Source organism: Phocoena phocoena, chromosome 20, assembly GCF_963924675.1.
Source record: "Phocoena phocoena chromosome 20, mPhoPho1.1, whole genome shotgun sequence".
NCBI lineage: Eukaryota > Metazoa > Chordata > Mammalia > Artiodactyla > Phocoenidae > Phocoena > Phocoena phocoena.
This window is the reverse complement of record NC_089238.1, coordinates 31,680,084-31,694,972: the sequence shown is the minus strand read 5'-3', so window position 1 is coordinate 31,694,972 and position 14,889 is coordinate 31,680,084. Positions and strand designations below refer to the sequence as shown.

Below are 14,889 nucleotides of genomic sequence, written 5' to 3'. Positions count from 1 at the left end.
CTGACTATGCTTCAGCCCTGGGTGAGGATATGGGGGACAGTGCAGAGCTCAATAGACCTGGTCTCTACCTTCAGGAGGCTCAACGTTTATCAGATAATCCCAGAACTAAATGTAAAATGGCACCTGAGGAGCGTCTTAAAGGATGGATGCACCGGGCTGTGGTTTGAGAGCCCTGGAGAGCAAATCTCACCTAGTTAGGGAATGGGGAGGCCCTCTCTGAGGATAAGGAGTAATCAGATGGGGCAAGGAAGAGGGGACACCTCTGGGCAGGGGGGCACAGCATGTGCAAAAGCCCTGTGGTGGGTGGGGAACATGGTCAATGCACAGAATGCACAGGCAGCCAGGGGCTGGGAAGTACGGCCCGAGGTGGCCTGGGCAGGAGGGCAGGACCTCCGATTTGCAGACTGTTAGGCTGGGCTCAGGGAGACCTCTCCCCATCAAAAAATTGAACCAATAGGTACCTTGCAACAAAATGTTTTGTTTAATACACAGCTGAGCTCAAACCAAAAAAAGGGACAATCCCAGATACTAAAGATGAAAAAGGAAATGAGAGCTAAAACCATAAGTAAGGTGGCCCAGAGACAGGCACTGGATGTGGGTTCAGACCACACTAAAATGGGGTTTTAACAGTATCAGAGGGAGAGAAGTGAGAGGAGGGGGGATGGAAATACCTCCTTTCAGTGAAAAGGAGACCAAATGACTTCACCCACCAAAGGAAGCCACAAGAAACGTCAAGGTGGGTCTGGGAGGGTATAACTTGAGAACCCGAGCCTGCAGCTCGGGTTCAGCATAATTCAGATGTGCAGCTCTGAATTATGTATGTATTTATACTTCCAGCATGGTGCAGGACTTCCTGAACTGAGAAATGGACCTACAAAGCCAGGAAGGAATGAATGCTGTAACCTTTGGGGTCCCTGGCAGTAATAAGTGCAAAATTATTCTCTAAGGAAATGTGGGTGATTCAGGGAGCAGAGTCTGTCCACAGAAAAACCAAATTCCACTGAAGATGAGCTTCTAAGAAAATAAATATTACAAGCCACACAAGGAAACCACAAGAGAGAGCTAGCAAACACAACCAACAAGAGGACAAGCACCCCAAGGCTCTGACATAAGAGAACATGGAAGAAACTACAAAGGAACTAACTTTTCAATGATTAAAGAAATAGAGCCATAATGAAAGCATAGGACTCCAGGGGGAAAAAACAAACGATAGAATTGAAAAGGAAAACTTGAAAATAAACTCAAGAAGATGTGGAGAAAAGGGAACCCTTGTGCACTGTTGGTGGGAATGCGTACTCATGCAGCCACTATGGAAGACAGTATGGAGGTTCCTCAAAAATTAAAAATAGAACCGCCATGTGATCCAGCAATTCCACCTCTGGGTATCTTTCCAAAGAAAACAAAAACACTGATTCAAAAGATATGCACCCCCATGTGCACTGCAGCATTATTTGCAAAAGCCAAGATATGGAAGCAACCTAAGTGTCCATCAATAGTTGAATGGATAAAGAAGATGTGGTATAACAAATATTACTCAGCCATGAAAAATAATGAAATCTTGCCATGTGCAACAACATGGATGGACCCAGAGGGTACTGTGCTAAGTGAAATAAGTCAGACAGAGAAAGGCGAATACCGTATGATTTCACTTATACGTGGAATCTAAAAAACAAAACAGATGAACAAACATAACAAAACAGAAACAGACTTGTAGATACCCAGAACAAACAGGTGGTCGCCAGAGGGCAGGGGGCTGGAGGGATGAATGAAATAGGTGAGGGAGACTGAGGTACAAACTTCCAGTTATAAAATAAATGGGGACTTCCCTGGTGGCGCAGTGGTTAAGAATCTGCCTGCCAAGGCAGGGGACACGGGTTCAAGTCCTGGTCTGGGAGGATCCCACTTGCTGCGGAGCAATAAGCCTGTGGGCTACAACTACTGAGCCCACGGTCCACAACTACTGAAGCTCATGTGCCTAGAGCCCGTGGTCTGAAACAAGAGAGGCCACTGCAATGAGAAGCCCGCGCACCACAACGAAGAGTAGCCCCCGCTCAACACAACTAGAGAAAGCCTGCATTCAGCAACGAAGACCCAACACAGCCAAAAATTAATTAATTAATTAATTAAAAAAAATAAAATAAATGAGTCACAGGAATGAAATGCACAGCATGGGGAATACAGTCAATAATATTGTAATAACTCAGGTGGTAGATGGTACTTAGACTTGTGATCATCCTGTAATTTATAGAAATAATCGCTGTGTTGTGCACCTGGAACTAACATAGTGTTGAAGGTCAATTATACTTCAATTTTAAAAAAGGAACTTAATAGAATTTCTAGAAATGAAAATTATTAATTTTAAAATGAAAAACTCAGTGAATGAGTAACGGATGAGACACAGCTATAAAAAGAATGAGTGAGTTGAAAGAGATAATTGAAGAAATGATTCAGAATTTAGCGTAGAGATAGAAAGAGATGGAAACTATGACAGAGCAACTAAGAGACACAGAATGGAATGAGAAGGCCCAACATACGTCTAGTGGAAATTCAAGACGTTAAGAATAGAAAAAATAGAGGAGAGACAATAATTGGAGAAAGAGTGGCTGAGAAATTTCCAAAGCTGATGAAAGACACCATCCCTTAAACGGAATGCTTACGCTGAGTCCAAAACAACTAGATTGAGAGGTAAACAGGGGCCAGAAAATACATGACCCTGGAGCCCATGTCAGAGAATTTTGCTTTTATCCTAAGACTTTTATTCTTGATGAGTTTTAAGCAGACAAGTGAACAATCAGCTTTGCTTCTGGAGGCTACTGTGGGGAACAGATTCAGGAGATGTCAGGATGCAGGAGGCTGTAGATGGGTCCCCACAAGTGATAATGGTAGCCTGGCCCAGGTGGAGATGGAAACAGAGAAAAGTGGACAGGCTCCAGAAATACTGAGGACGTAATAGGGACTCCGTAATGGGGATGATGAGAAGAGCAAGTCAAGGGCAAGCTTAAGATTATGAGCTGCAAAGACCTAAACAGACATTTCTCCAAAGAAGACAAACAGATGGCCCATAGACACATGGAAATGTGCTCAACGTCGCTAATTATTAGAGAAATGCAAATCAAAACTGCAGTGAGGTACCACCTCACACTGGTCAGAATGGCCATCTTTAAAAAGTCTACAAATAACAGATGCTGGAGAGGGCGTGGAGGCTGCCCTCCCACCACTCCCACCTCGTGATGGGACCCTAGGTGGGTGGTTTTGATGACAGGCAATCCTGTCAGGGAAACGTCCACCTGACGTCTGCATCCAAGGGGATGTTGGCTGTGGGGAGGGAGAGATCAGGGTGGAGCCTCAGGATGGGGCGCCTGCCCTGAGTCACCTGCTCCTTCTGGCCCTGCCCAACACTCACAGGTGGCCCCAGCCTCCAGCCTCAGGGCTCCCATCTGTAAAATGGGTCCTGGGGTGCACAGGGTGCACTTTGTCATTCTCTCTCTTCTCAACTTCTGTCTGTCTGGGTGGCCCTGCCCTGCAGGAGCCCTTCTAGAAGAGTGGTTCAGAGTGTGGCACTGAGTCGGAGATGTGGGCTGTGATCCCAGCCCTCTACTGCTGGGTGATCCGTGGGCAGGGACCGAGCCTCACCCCCAGCACCCTCGGTGTCCTCGTCTCCAATGAGAGCATCCACCTCAGAGCTATGTATTTAATGGAACAATCTGGTAAAAGTGGGTGAACGCCCAGTAACATGAGCTACTCTGATTTTCCTCCTAATCTTCTCCCAAGAGAAACCTGGAGATTGCCCCCACCGCCAGCTCTGGTCTGCGTCATGGAGTTCAACAGGCCAGACCAGGAGTCGGCAAACTTTATCTGTAAAGGGCCACATAGTAAATATCTTAGGCTTTGCGAGCCATGCAGTCTCTGTGCAACGACTCCACTTTGCTACTGCAGGGCAAAAGCAGTCACAGGCAAGAGCATCTACATGAGTGGGTGTGGTCATGAGCCAATAAAACTTTATTTATAAAAGCAGACAGCAGGATGAACTTGGCCCTCGGGAGGTAGTTTCCAACTCCTGGTGCAGAACCAGCACGGGGGCTGGAGGGTGGCGGGGGAGTGTAGTAGTACTGCCTCAAGAGCCACGCCCTTGGTGAGGCCCCCTGGGCCCCTGGCCCTGTCTGTGTTCTGGCAGCTGCTTGGGCCTGTCCAGGGAGGCTGGCCTCACCCTCGCATTAGCTTTGCCTACACGCACTCTGATGGCACAGCCCCTGGCGTGGTGTTCCCAGAGAGACGAGCAAGGTTCCCGTTCCAGGTTTGGGCAGTGATGGGAGTGGGGTCGGGGGAAGGATCTAGCACACAGGAAGACGCAATTATGCTCCACTCCACCCCTCCACTGCCAGTCCACACTGCCCCGGACCTGGTGCCACCAGGGGTCTCCCCTCCTAAGGCCCCCACAGGAGCCCAGAGGGTCTACCCAGTGGGTTTCACTGTCCTTTATTGCCTCTGTTCACTGAGTACCTACTACGTGCCAGGGTCCAAAGAGCCGGGCGCGTCGCTCAGCCTGGCCACCTCCCCCTCTGCTGGCCAACCACAGGGGGAGCAGTTATGACGTAGTAAGAACAGGGACTTGGAATTTTTAGATGGCCCAGGCTCAAATTCTGCTCTTCTGCTTCCCAGCTTGGGGGAGGGGGGATGGGTTCCCCTCGACTCCCTAAATTTCAGTTTCTCCATCCATAAAATGGGGCGTTAGCACTACCTTCCTTGCTGGGTGATTGTGAGCATTCCACAGTTAATCTAAGTCAAGTATTTGGTTGGTAGCACGTTCTGCAAACATTGGCTTGTATTCGTGTTAGGACCGGGACAGTGCTTCCTGCCTCTCAGATCACCTTCTCCTCTTGTCCTGGGTCTCTCTCAAAGGCCCGGTGATGTCCCCATTAGACAGATGAGAAAACTGAGTCCTGAGTAGTTTTTTCTTCACTGCACAGCCTTGTGGGAGTTCCCCCTTAGCCCAAGGCTGTATGGGAAGGGAGGGAAGAGACTCAGGGAGTCTTAGATCTCCAAACCACTTTCTTCCTCTTAGCTTTCACCTGTTGTTTGCTGCTGCTTGAGAAGTACTTGACAGTATGCTCGTGCTGGGGGTACCAGGCTAGTAACAGCAGTAGTAATAACAGGGACCAACTGGGCCGGGTACCATCTTAAGCATTTTCTTTACATTTTTTTCCACTCGATTCTCACAACCTCCGTATGGGGTAGTTGCTATTATCACCCCCATCTTGCAGATGAGAAAACAGAGGTTCAGAGAGGTTCCGTGACTTGCCCGAGGTCACACAGCCTGACAGGCAGCAGCCCTGAGGGGAAGTGACTTGCCATAGCCTGACCATAACCAATCACCAAACGGTAGAGCCACACAGGAGCTGTGAGACCCAGATGGGGGCGTGACCGTCCCAAGGTTGCACAGTGACCAAAGGTGGCCTCCTGGTTCCCACCACTGCCTCCCAAGGCATGCAGACCAAAGCACACTCACCAGCCCTTGTCTGGACTAAGTTGGCTATGATGGTGGAGATGATGCAGACCTCTTCGCAGATCTGGGGCGGACAGGGCAGGCGGCTCACCAGGCTGGGAAGGAGACCAGAAGAGGGGCAGGGCCACGTGGGGGTGGCAGTGCTGGGAACAGGCACAGGGGGCTGACCACACTGGGAAGTGGTGGCTGTTTCTCAGGGAAGGGCAATGGGGGGAGGAGGACCCAACCTTGGGGCATAACCCTGGACTGCTCCCCACAATGAGTGGTCGGGCCAGAGGGGTAGGCGAGCCCCACTCACCTGTCCCTTTAGGACCAGCTTCAGGGTGAAGGAGATGAAGTCTGTGAACAGCTGCTTGGTCCACCTGGGCCTGAAGGGAGCAAGTGCTGCGGTGCTCCAGTCCTGTGCGTCCATTGAGCGCCTACTGTGTGCCAGGCACTGCTCAGGGCTCTGCCAGCCTTGGAATCCTCCTATAACCCAGCTACAACCCCATTTCACAGCTAAGAACACTGAGCCTCAGAAGGAGCCTCGGACCTCAGTGTTAATCAGCCCAGAGTTCCTCGGGAGGCCCCATTGCCCGTGATGTTCATACCTGTTACACTCACACATATGGATATGCCTGAATCCAGATTCACACATGTGTCCATCTGCTCCATGGGCAGAGAGGGGCCTGAATCAGGGGTGCTCACAGCAATTTGACAGAGGGTTGGCCAAGACAAAGATCTGAGTAGAGCACTCAGGATCTCAGGTTCCAGAGTCAGGGGGGCTGCTGGTTTCAAATCCTGCCCCCGTCCCCCAGTGGCGAGCTGTGCGTCCTCAGCCAGTTACTTAGCTTGGCTAGGAACTGTAGCTGCGAACTTGTGTGATGCCTGGGATGCCAGCAGATGAGTTTTTCTTTCCTTCCTAAGCTCTCTGTGCCTCAGTTTGCCCATATGTAAGAATGGGGTTAATAACACAATCTACCTTCCAGGGTTGGGTTGTGAGGATGTAAATTAACTAATCCATGCAAATGGCTTGGAAAAGTGCTTGGCTCATAGCAAGTTCTCAGTAACTGTAAGCGATTCTTTTTTTTTCCAGCCTTTAAGGGGGCGTTGATGGGGAGAGGTAGGTAATGACCCCACTGAAAAGACTGATCCCCCAGGTTTGGCTGCCACAGGCATGGTCTGGGGTTGACCCTCGGAGGTGCAGTGGACACACCACCCTTCCATACTCCTGGGGCTCATGCTAACAGGAAGGGGCACAAGTAGAAAGGGGGGCCACAGAGGCAGCGTACTTACTTGCACTCCCCTTGGAGATGCAGGAGCGGCCTGTGGAAAGATAGGTAGCATTCAGGGGCATTGGTCCACACACTGCCAGAATCACAGGCTGCAGAGTCCCCTGACACCACATCAGGGCAGCCTCGGCCTCCAGGCAGAGCCCATGTGCTGCCCAGGCCAGCCAGGAGCTAGGCTAGCGTTGGGCCCCCCCAGCCAGCAAACTTCCCAGGCTGGACCATCTTTGGCAGCCTCAGAATCCTCGGTCTGCCTAGCCTTCCCTCTCCACTGTGGCCGATTCCTGGAGTCCAGCCTCCCTGCCTCCCCAGAGGGAGTAGGACACATATTCAGCTGTGTGTGTTGATCTGAAGGTCAGTAGAGTCGATTTCAAAGTCGACAGGCTGATCAACCCTCAACCTGCAAGGAGGCCACGGCCCAAGACCCTCTCTCCGCCCTCAGCCCAGAGAGGGCCAGGGAGAGGCGTGTCAGCTGAATGGGAATGCTTATCTCCAGGCACCCCAGGGTCCCCTTGAAGATCACAGGCGCATTCTGAATGGAGACATTGGTGGGCTTGTCTTCCACCAACTCTACCTGGCTGCTGGAGACCGACAGGAGGCTGATCTGGACGCTGGGAGAACAAAAGGAAATGAGGAAGGGTGTCGGGGGCCTGGGAAGAGGCAAGGGGGTGTTTTTGTCACATCTCCACTTCTTGTCATCCTGCACTGCCCAGGGATGCAGTGGGCAGAGCCCTGCCCTATCCTCCTGGAGCTGAGTCCAGCTTCACCTAGCATCAGTCATGGTCAATCACATTTAATCTCTACTCCACCCATGTTTATTTTGGATAAGTTATATATTAATGAAATTTATTCTATGGAAGTTTGGTCTTATTGAATTGTTGATGATTTATTCAGGGTAATATCTCTTTTAACTTCTCCAGGCAACTTTGCCATCTCTGACCTCTTGTGATGTAGGTCTAAGGTGGCTTTATCCTCATTTTATAGAAGGGAAACTGAAGCCTAATGTTACACAGAGAGTGTGGGGCTGGGGCGGCCCCGTTGGACGCCCCACTAGACCTGGGATACCCCCACTCGGGCTGCTGGCGGCAGGTGCTTTCCTCCCAAGAGGTAATGGTGGTATTCAGCATCGCCAGCGCCCCCTAGTGGTAGTAAAATGTTTACACCGACTCCAGCACCAGGTTGGTTACCTGTGCAAATCAGAGTCCACCTTTATTGAGCTTGTCCTTGGTGGGGGGGGGGGCGGTGGGGGCGGTTTGGGGAAGATGAGGTTTTAGGACAAAGATTAGGTCCCTGAGCAGTGTCTTCCCCATCCCTGAGGCCTCACACAGATATACAGACACAGAATCTGTTCCCTTGCAGCCTGAGGGGCCCAGAAGGTGGATGTGTCGTGTTCCAGGGGCCAAGCCTAGTGCTCAGACCTGGGTTGGAACCTGAGCTTGCCGCTGCTAGCCTCGCTGTGTGACCTCCAAGATGCTTAGCCTCTCCGAGCTCCTGTTTCCTTGTTCAGTAAGCAGGGCCAGTAGAGGGATGTGCTGAAGGTAAAATGAGGTATTGTTTGTAAAGGCGCCTGGCCTATAGCACAGCCTCAGCCCAGGTAAAGTCAGGAGACTCAGTTTGCCAAGAGATCTTACTACCCTGCCTCCCTCTACCCAAAAAAGACCCCATCAATAGGGGAGAGAAAGGGCTGTTCTAAGGCCCGAATCTTACTGGGGCTGTTGGAGAGACTGATACCTTCCAATAAATCCCCACAGGGGCACTGGGGGACGGTGAGTGGGTTGAAGCAGCATGGTGGGGGCAGGTTGTGCAATACCAGGCTTCTGGCCCTGGTGTCAAGTCAGGTGGGGAGGTCTGAGTTCTCCTGGCTGCCCTTGCTCTCTGGGGGCTGGGGGCAAGTTTCAGGCTACTCCCCACCAATCCCCAACTGTTCACACCCCAGGCCTGACTCACTTGTGCAGAACTTACTTGACTTGGCCAAGGATCACCATGGCCCTTTGCCCTTGACATCGCTGGAGGCTGTCTGGATCACCTTGGCGGTCTCCTGGCTCATGAGAAGGGAGGGCAGTGGTGAGGGGTTGCAGGCCCAGGACCAGTGCCCTGTCCCCTGGCCTCAGCCTCTTTGGGATGAGGGGCTGGACTTGGCCTCACTCTGGCATAAGTTAGATGGCTACGCTCAGGGCACATAGAGAGAGAGCTCTGACCCCTGACCCTGGCCAGAGACCCCAGTCATACCCTAGCCTCTGGATCCCAACACACAGGAACCCCATGATCCTAGTCAAATGGCAGCCTCTGAGCCCAGCCACACACTAAGCCCAGCGTCACCCGTCACTGTGCTGGGACACCTCCTCCCCTAAATACAAACTGAGTGTTTAGTCCTGGGACTCAAACTTTGAGATCCTGCATTTTAGAGATCATTGCATTTAGCCTCCCTATGCCCTTAAGAGGCTGGGGCCCAGAGAAGGTAGGGGAGCTGACCAAGGTCACACAGCAGTGAGTGAGTGACAGAGCCTCCCCATCCTGGGCCCATGCTAATCCCTGACTCCAGCCATGGAAGGATCCCCAACACCAAATACACACAGACCTCCTAACCTTCACCTTCTAACCTGACCCTAAACCTGGCTCTGCTCTGAAACTTAACTTGAACCCCAGAATGATCCTGGGTCCCAGGCAAACACAAACTCCCACATCAGGCTGTTTGCAGCCCCTCAGGGACCTTCTCACCACAGAGCTTGACTTGAAGGTGAGGACAGGAGAGAGTGAGGACTGCTCCACTCAGCCCAGGGCTGTCCTCTCTCTGGGCTACAGTGTGGCAGCCCCTGCATCAGAGCTGGCTTCTGGCCAGGGAGTCTCCTTCTCAGTGGATGCCCCCCAAAGGAGCCCTGGACCGACAGACAAATGGGTGGACAGACAGATGCATGCACAGAGCAGTGGTGGTGGTACTTACACCCCAGGAGGGCAGGCTTGGTAACTCGGTACACAACGCCTGGTACAAAATGCCTTTGGGGCAGGCGCGGTCACTGCCCAGCAGGACTGGGGGCAGGAGAGAGGCAGCGAGCGTGGTTCTCGGGCAGCCGTGGGCGGGCCCACACGGAGCTCATGTCTGCACAGCTCCCACGGGACAGGAGGCACTTCTGGGGCAGAGGGTCTTGCCTAATTCGCTGCCCTTCCGGCCTTCTCTCAGGTCCAGAGCCAGGCATCCAGCCAGGATTCCCACCTTCTGCTTGTCTCCCCTCTACCACCTGGCACCATGTTTGCCCTCTCCTATGTATCTGGATAATTGCTTAAAAGTTAAAACAAAATTTATTCTTTTTTTTACTTAAACAAATGTATGTAAAAATAAACGTTATCTCTTTTGCCATAAATAGAAAGAGGCCAACACATAATGACAATAAAATGAAGACATTTCATTGTTGCCAGATACTCTCTCTTGACAATGACCCTGAGTTTGAAGCCTGCTGTTGCATGTAAATCAAAACTCAGTTCAAAAAGGGAGACGGCTCTGTGGGTTTCCCCTCGCTGGAGTTTGGTACCAGGGTACTTAATGCTGCATCTGTGTCCCGCGCAGCAGCATCTTGCACGCCCCCACCTTGCACGCCCCGCGTGCCTCACACTTCCGTATTCTGGTTTGGAGATCATTGCCCTTAGCCTCCCTTATTGAACTGTGCAAGAGGCTGAGGCCCAGAGACAGGAAGCGAGCTGCTTGAGGCCACACAGCAGTCAGTGAGAGGGCCTCCCCACCTTGGGTTCTTTCTTTGCCCCCATTGACCTGCTGTCTCCCCAGAGCTTTTGCCCTCCTTGGAGCTTCCCAAACCCCCTCCATCACCGACAGCCTGTCTCTGGGGCAGAATGAGGCAAGCGGCTATCTTGGAGTGCACCTCCGGCCCCATGCCGGCACCCTTCAAGGTCTCTTTGCAATTACAGTAGCCTGGAATCAGAATTTTGGGGGTGTCGGGACCACTCCTGCCAGCTGGGTTCCCATGTCCTTGGCTTCCAGAGGATTGAGAGGTAGGAAGGGAACAACTCTGAGTGAACGCCTGCCACACCCAGGACCGAGCAGCGCATTCACCGTCAGTGTCCCCCTCCCGCACCGCCAGGAGCTCTACCGACAGGCGAACACACAGAGGGACGTGCTGGCACTCACCTGGCACCTCACAGTTGCAGCTCCGGAGGTCTGGGAAGCCTAGGTCCAGCGGGGCAGGAGGCCTGGGGACACACCAAGAGAACGGCGTTCTGCCACACTGAACTTAACCCCACGTCCTAAGATGGTAACAGGAGCCAGGCTGACAATGATCATGGCTCCTAGTGCCACGGTCTGTCTCTGTGGCCACCCTCTATAGGACGCCTTCCTGGAGTACGTACCTCGTCCTTGCCACCCCCTCCCATTCTGAATTCTCTTCAGTACCAGTCACAGGACACATAGCATGGTTCACCATGGATGAGCTCTTGTGCCATTCCATTTTTAAATATTAATCAATTAAGTTTTAAAATATAACACTGGTATCTGCATAGTCAAAAGTCACAGAGAAAAGGAAATCAAGTCACTTGTCAGTCCTCCCGTCCTGGAGCAATCTGTGTGTCCGTGCATGCGTGTGTGTGTGTGGCGGGGGGGGGGAGTGAGGGGCTTTCCTCCGCGAAGGTTTTTGCCTCTGCACATTCATTCCACAAATATTTACTGAGCACCTACTCAACTAATGTGACCCCAGTCAGGGACACAGAGGGTGGGGAACAAGATGCCAGCCCCTCCTCTCACAGTCCCACATTCTAGACTTGGGTGGAGACTCAGGTACGGTGGTCTCACCTCCGCTTCCCAGAACCAGGAGGCAAGATGACTATTTGCTGAATAATAACATCCACCGTTCATTGAGCTCTTATTGTGAGCCTGCTAGGCTGTGAGCTCCCTGAGCCAGGATCATGGCTGCACTGGATCCTCACATAGTAGGTGCTCAGCACATAGTAGGCCCGCAATAAAAGCTTGTTGAATGGCGTAGAAAAGCCAGGTGCTGTGCTGAGCTCTTTACATGCTTTATCTTATTTGGTTCTTACGATAACCTCATAAGGAGCTATCAGTTATTATCTTCATTTCATATCATAAGGAGCTATCAGTTATTACCTTCATTTCATAGGTGAGGGATCTGAGCTCAGAGAGGTGCACTAACATATTCTAGGTGAAGAAGCTGATGGACATTAGAAGGAGGACCTAAACTATAAGGTCTGTATTCTGTGCAGAGGGCTTTCACAAGTCCCCGAGCCCCGAGTGGGGGTGGGTAGGAGCACACACTGGGAGTCAGGGATCGGGTCTAGTTGGCCCTTGACTCACTCACTGTGTCACCGTGGATTGGTCACTGGCTCTCTCTGAACCTCAGTTGCCTCATCTGTAAAATGGGAGAATGTTGACCGTTGCCCTTTGCATCCAAGGAGATAAAGGCAGTGGACCCAATATGTATACATATAGCTGATTCACTTTGCTGTACAGCAGAAGCTAACAACATTGTAAAGCAATTATACTCCAGTAAAAAAAAAAAAAAAGAGTCCTATATATAGGCTTTTGCTTGATCAGCACAAAGTATCTCTGGGTGGGTACACAAGATGCTGAAAACATGGGCTACCTCTGGGAGGAACTGGGTGTCTGGGAGAAAGGGGTGGGGGAATTCCACACCTTTTGAATTTTGGGTCATACGAATGTATTATTTCTCAAAAACTATGACATACAGTGTTTTACTCACAGCTGGGGCCAAGAATTCCCCTTAGCAGCCGAGACCAAACAGCCAATTTCCCCTTCTCAGGAGTCCTCAGGCAGGGAGCCAGGGCCGCAAGGATGTGACAGGATGCTATCTACAAAGGGAGGGCTTGCCCAGACTGCTCCCGGGCAGGTCCCTCCCTAGCCCCACGTGATACACCCACTCACAGAGCTGGGTGAGCCTCACAGATTCCCAAGGCCCAGCTGGGGGGGCCTATTTCCCCTGGGCACCCAGCCCCTGGGGGGTACATACCCACAGTCATCGCGAGGGTATGATGAGCAGGCATGTGCCCATTGGCCACAGCAGGGTGGGAGCTGGAGGGCAGAGATTCCGCCCAGGAATCCCCAACACCCCCATCCACGGGCTGGGGCTCGGGAGCCTCGTTAATGGGCTCCATTTCCCAGGAACGGGAAGACTCCCTGGCGGGCTACTGTCCTCCTGGCTGCTGTTCATATTCCACTCCTGGGGTCGTGGAGGGCAGTGACTGAGGGTGCCCCGGCCAGGGTTCTGGTGGTCGCGGCTGTACCCACAGCAGAGAGGGAGGCATGCCCATCCTTTAGTGCAGCTGGCTGCTGGGGGGCCTGGCATGGGAGTATGAGAGGCCCAGGGGGTAATGGATTAAAAAGCAAAATAAGGGCTCCACTGGTGGCACAGTGGTTAAGAATCCACCTGCCAATGCAGGGGACATGGGTTCGAGCCCTGGTCTGGGAAGATCCCACACGCCACAGAGCAACTAAGCCCATGCACCACAACTACTGAGTCTGCACTCTAGAGCCCGCGAGCCACAACTACTGAGCCCATGGGCCACAACTACTAAAGCCCACGCACCACAACTACTGAAGCCTGCGTGCCTAGAGCCTGTGCTCTGCAACAAAGAGAAGCCACGACAATGAGAGAGGCCCGCGCACCGCAACGAAGAGCAGCCCCCGCTCACCACAACTAGAGAAAGCCTGCACGCAGCAACGAAGACCCAACGCAGCCAAAAATAAATAAATAAAATAAATTTTTTAAAAAAAGGTTTAAAAGGCAAAATAAAACAAATAGAACCAACCAAGCAACCAACCGAAACCAAAAACCAAAACCAAAAAAAACAAATCTATCCCTGGCTGGGAGGGATAAGTTAAGAAGTTGGGATTAACAGATACACATTACTATACATAAAACAGATAAACAACAAGGACCTACTGTATAGCACAGGGAACTATACTCAATATTGTGTAATAACCTGTATGGGAAAAGAATCTGAAAAAGAATATATATATATATATATATATAAAACAATCACTCTGCTGTACACCAGAATCTAATACAACATTTTAAATCAACTATTTCAATAAAACAAATCTATCCCTTCAAACTTAGAACCCTGCGTCTTAAATTCTTAAAACTTAATAATCATAATCTCAGCTATATTTCTGAGCTATATGCCGTTTACATCATCTCATTTAATCCTCTTTTACTTTTATCATGGTAAAGTACACATACCTTAAAGTTTACCATTTTAAAAGGTACAGTGCAGTGACATTTAATACACTCACAGCGTTGTAAGCGTCAAATTCCAGAACACCTTCTTCACCCTAAAGGGAAACTCCATACCCAATAAGCCGTCACTCCTCCCAACCCCCCAGCCCCTGGCAACCACAAATCTGCTCTGGACCTTTTGTGTAAATGGAATCCTACATCACGATGATTGTAAAAGTGCAAAAAGTCAGCTAGGGATTAGGGCGGGGATATCTTTTTAGTGGGGGGAGGGGGGAGGGGGGCATTATTCAGTTTACCACAGTTTCACTGAGGGAGAAGAATGTCTCTAAAGCAGATAATGATGACAGCCCCAGACCCTGATTATGTATATGTAGGTCCATATCGGATTATTTGGAAGGACACACACTAGATTGTTAACTTGGTCACCTGGGGTGGGGGTGAGGGCAAGGATGGGGGAGATAAAGTCACCCTTCAGTCCCCGGAGGACTGACTTTGCTCCTTCATATTCAGTCACAACAAAGAGTAGGCGGCTGTGTCTACGTCGTGCCCAGGGGTCTCTAAAGAAAGAGAACTTATGAATGCGAGCAGGCTACACGTGGCTCCCAGCATGGGCCACACATCGGCTGTGCAACTTGGGTAAGCCACTTAACCTCTCAGAGCCTCAGTTTCTTCAAGCATAAAATGGGCGCATTTTACACATCTCCTAGGGTTGGTGGGAGAATTAAAGGGGGTATTGCTTGCCTGGCCCACAGTCGGCTGTCTTATCAGCATGGCTCATCCTCTTCTCCAGGCTGGGTGTTAATATACTCTGCTCTAGCGAGGCCTCCGTCCTCAAGGCTGGCAGGGAAGAAGTGTCACCCATCACTAGAAGGTGAGTTTCTGCAGCAGTGCCCGGCACACA

The 14,889-nt window shown here is 51.2% G+C and overlaps 1 protein-coding gene across 1 annotated transcript in view; it reads right to left on the bottom strand.

Annotated features, from left to right (window-relative positions):
* NLRC5 (NLR family CARD domain containing 5) overlaps nucleotides 1-14,100 on the bottom strand; it is a 111,548-nt gene extending 97,448 nt beyond the window's left edge. Inside the window, 9 exon segments of the mRNA XM_065898366.1 lie at nucleotides 4,505-4,562; nucleotides 5,507-5,567; nucleotides 5,802-5,865; nucleotides 7,272-7,382; nucleotides 8,754-8,809; nucleotides 9,713-9,798; nucleotides 10,592-10,693; nucleotides 10,835-10,971; nucleotides 14,045-14,100. Coding sequence (XP_065754438.1) covers nucleotides 4,505-4,562; nucleotides 5,507-5,567; nucleotides 5,802-5,865; nucleotides 7,272-7,382; nucleotides 8,754-8,809; nucleotides 9,713-9,798; nucleotides 10,592-10,693; nucleotides 10,835-10,971; nucleotides 14,045-14,100 — 731 coding nt within the window.
* Nucleotides 14,101-14,889: the final 789 nt, after the last annotated feature.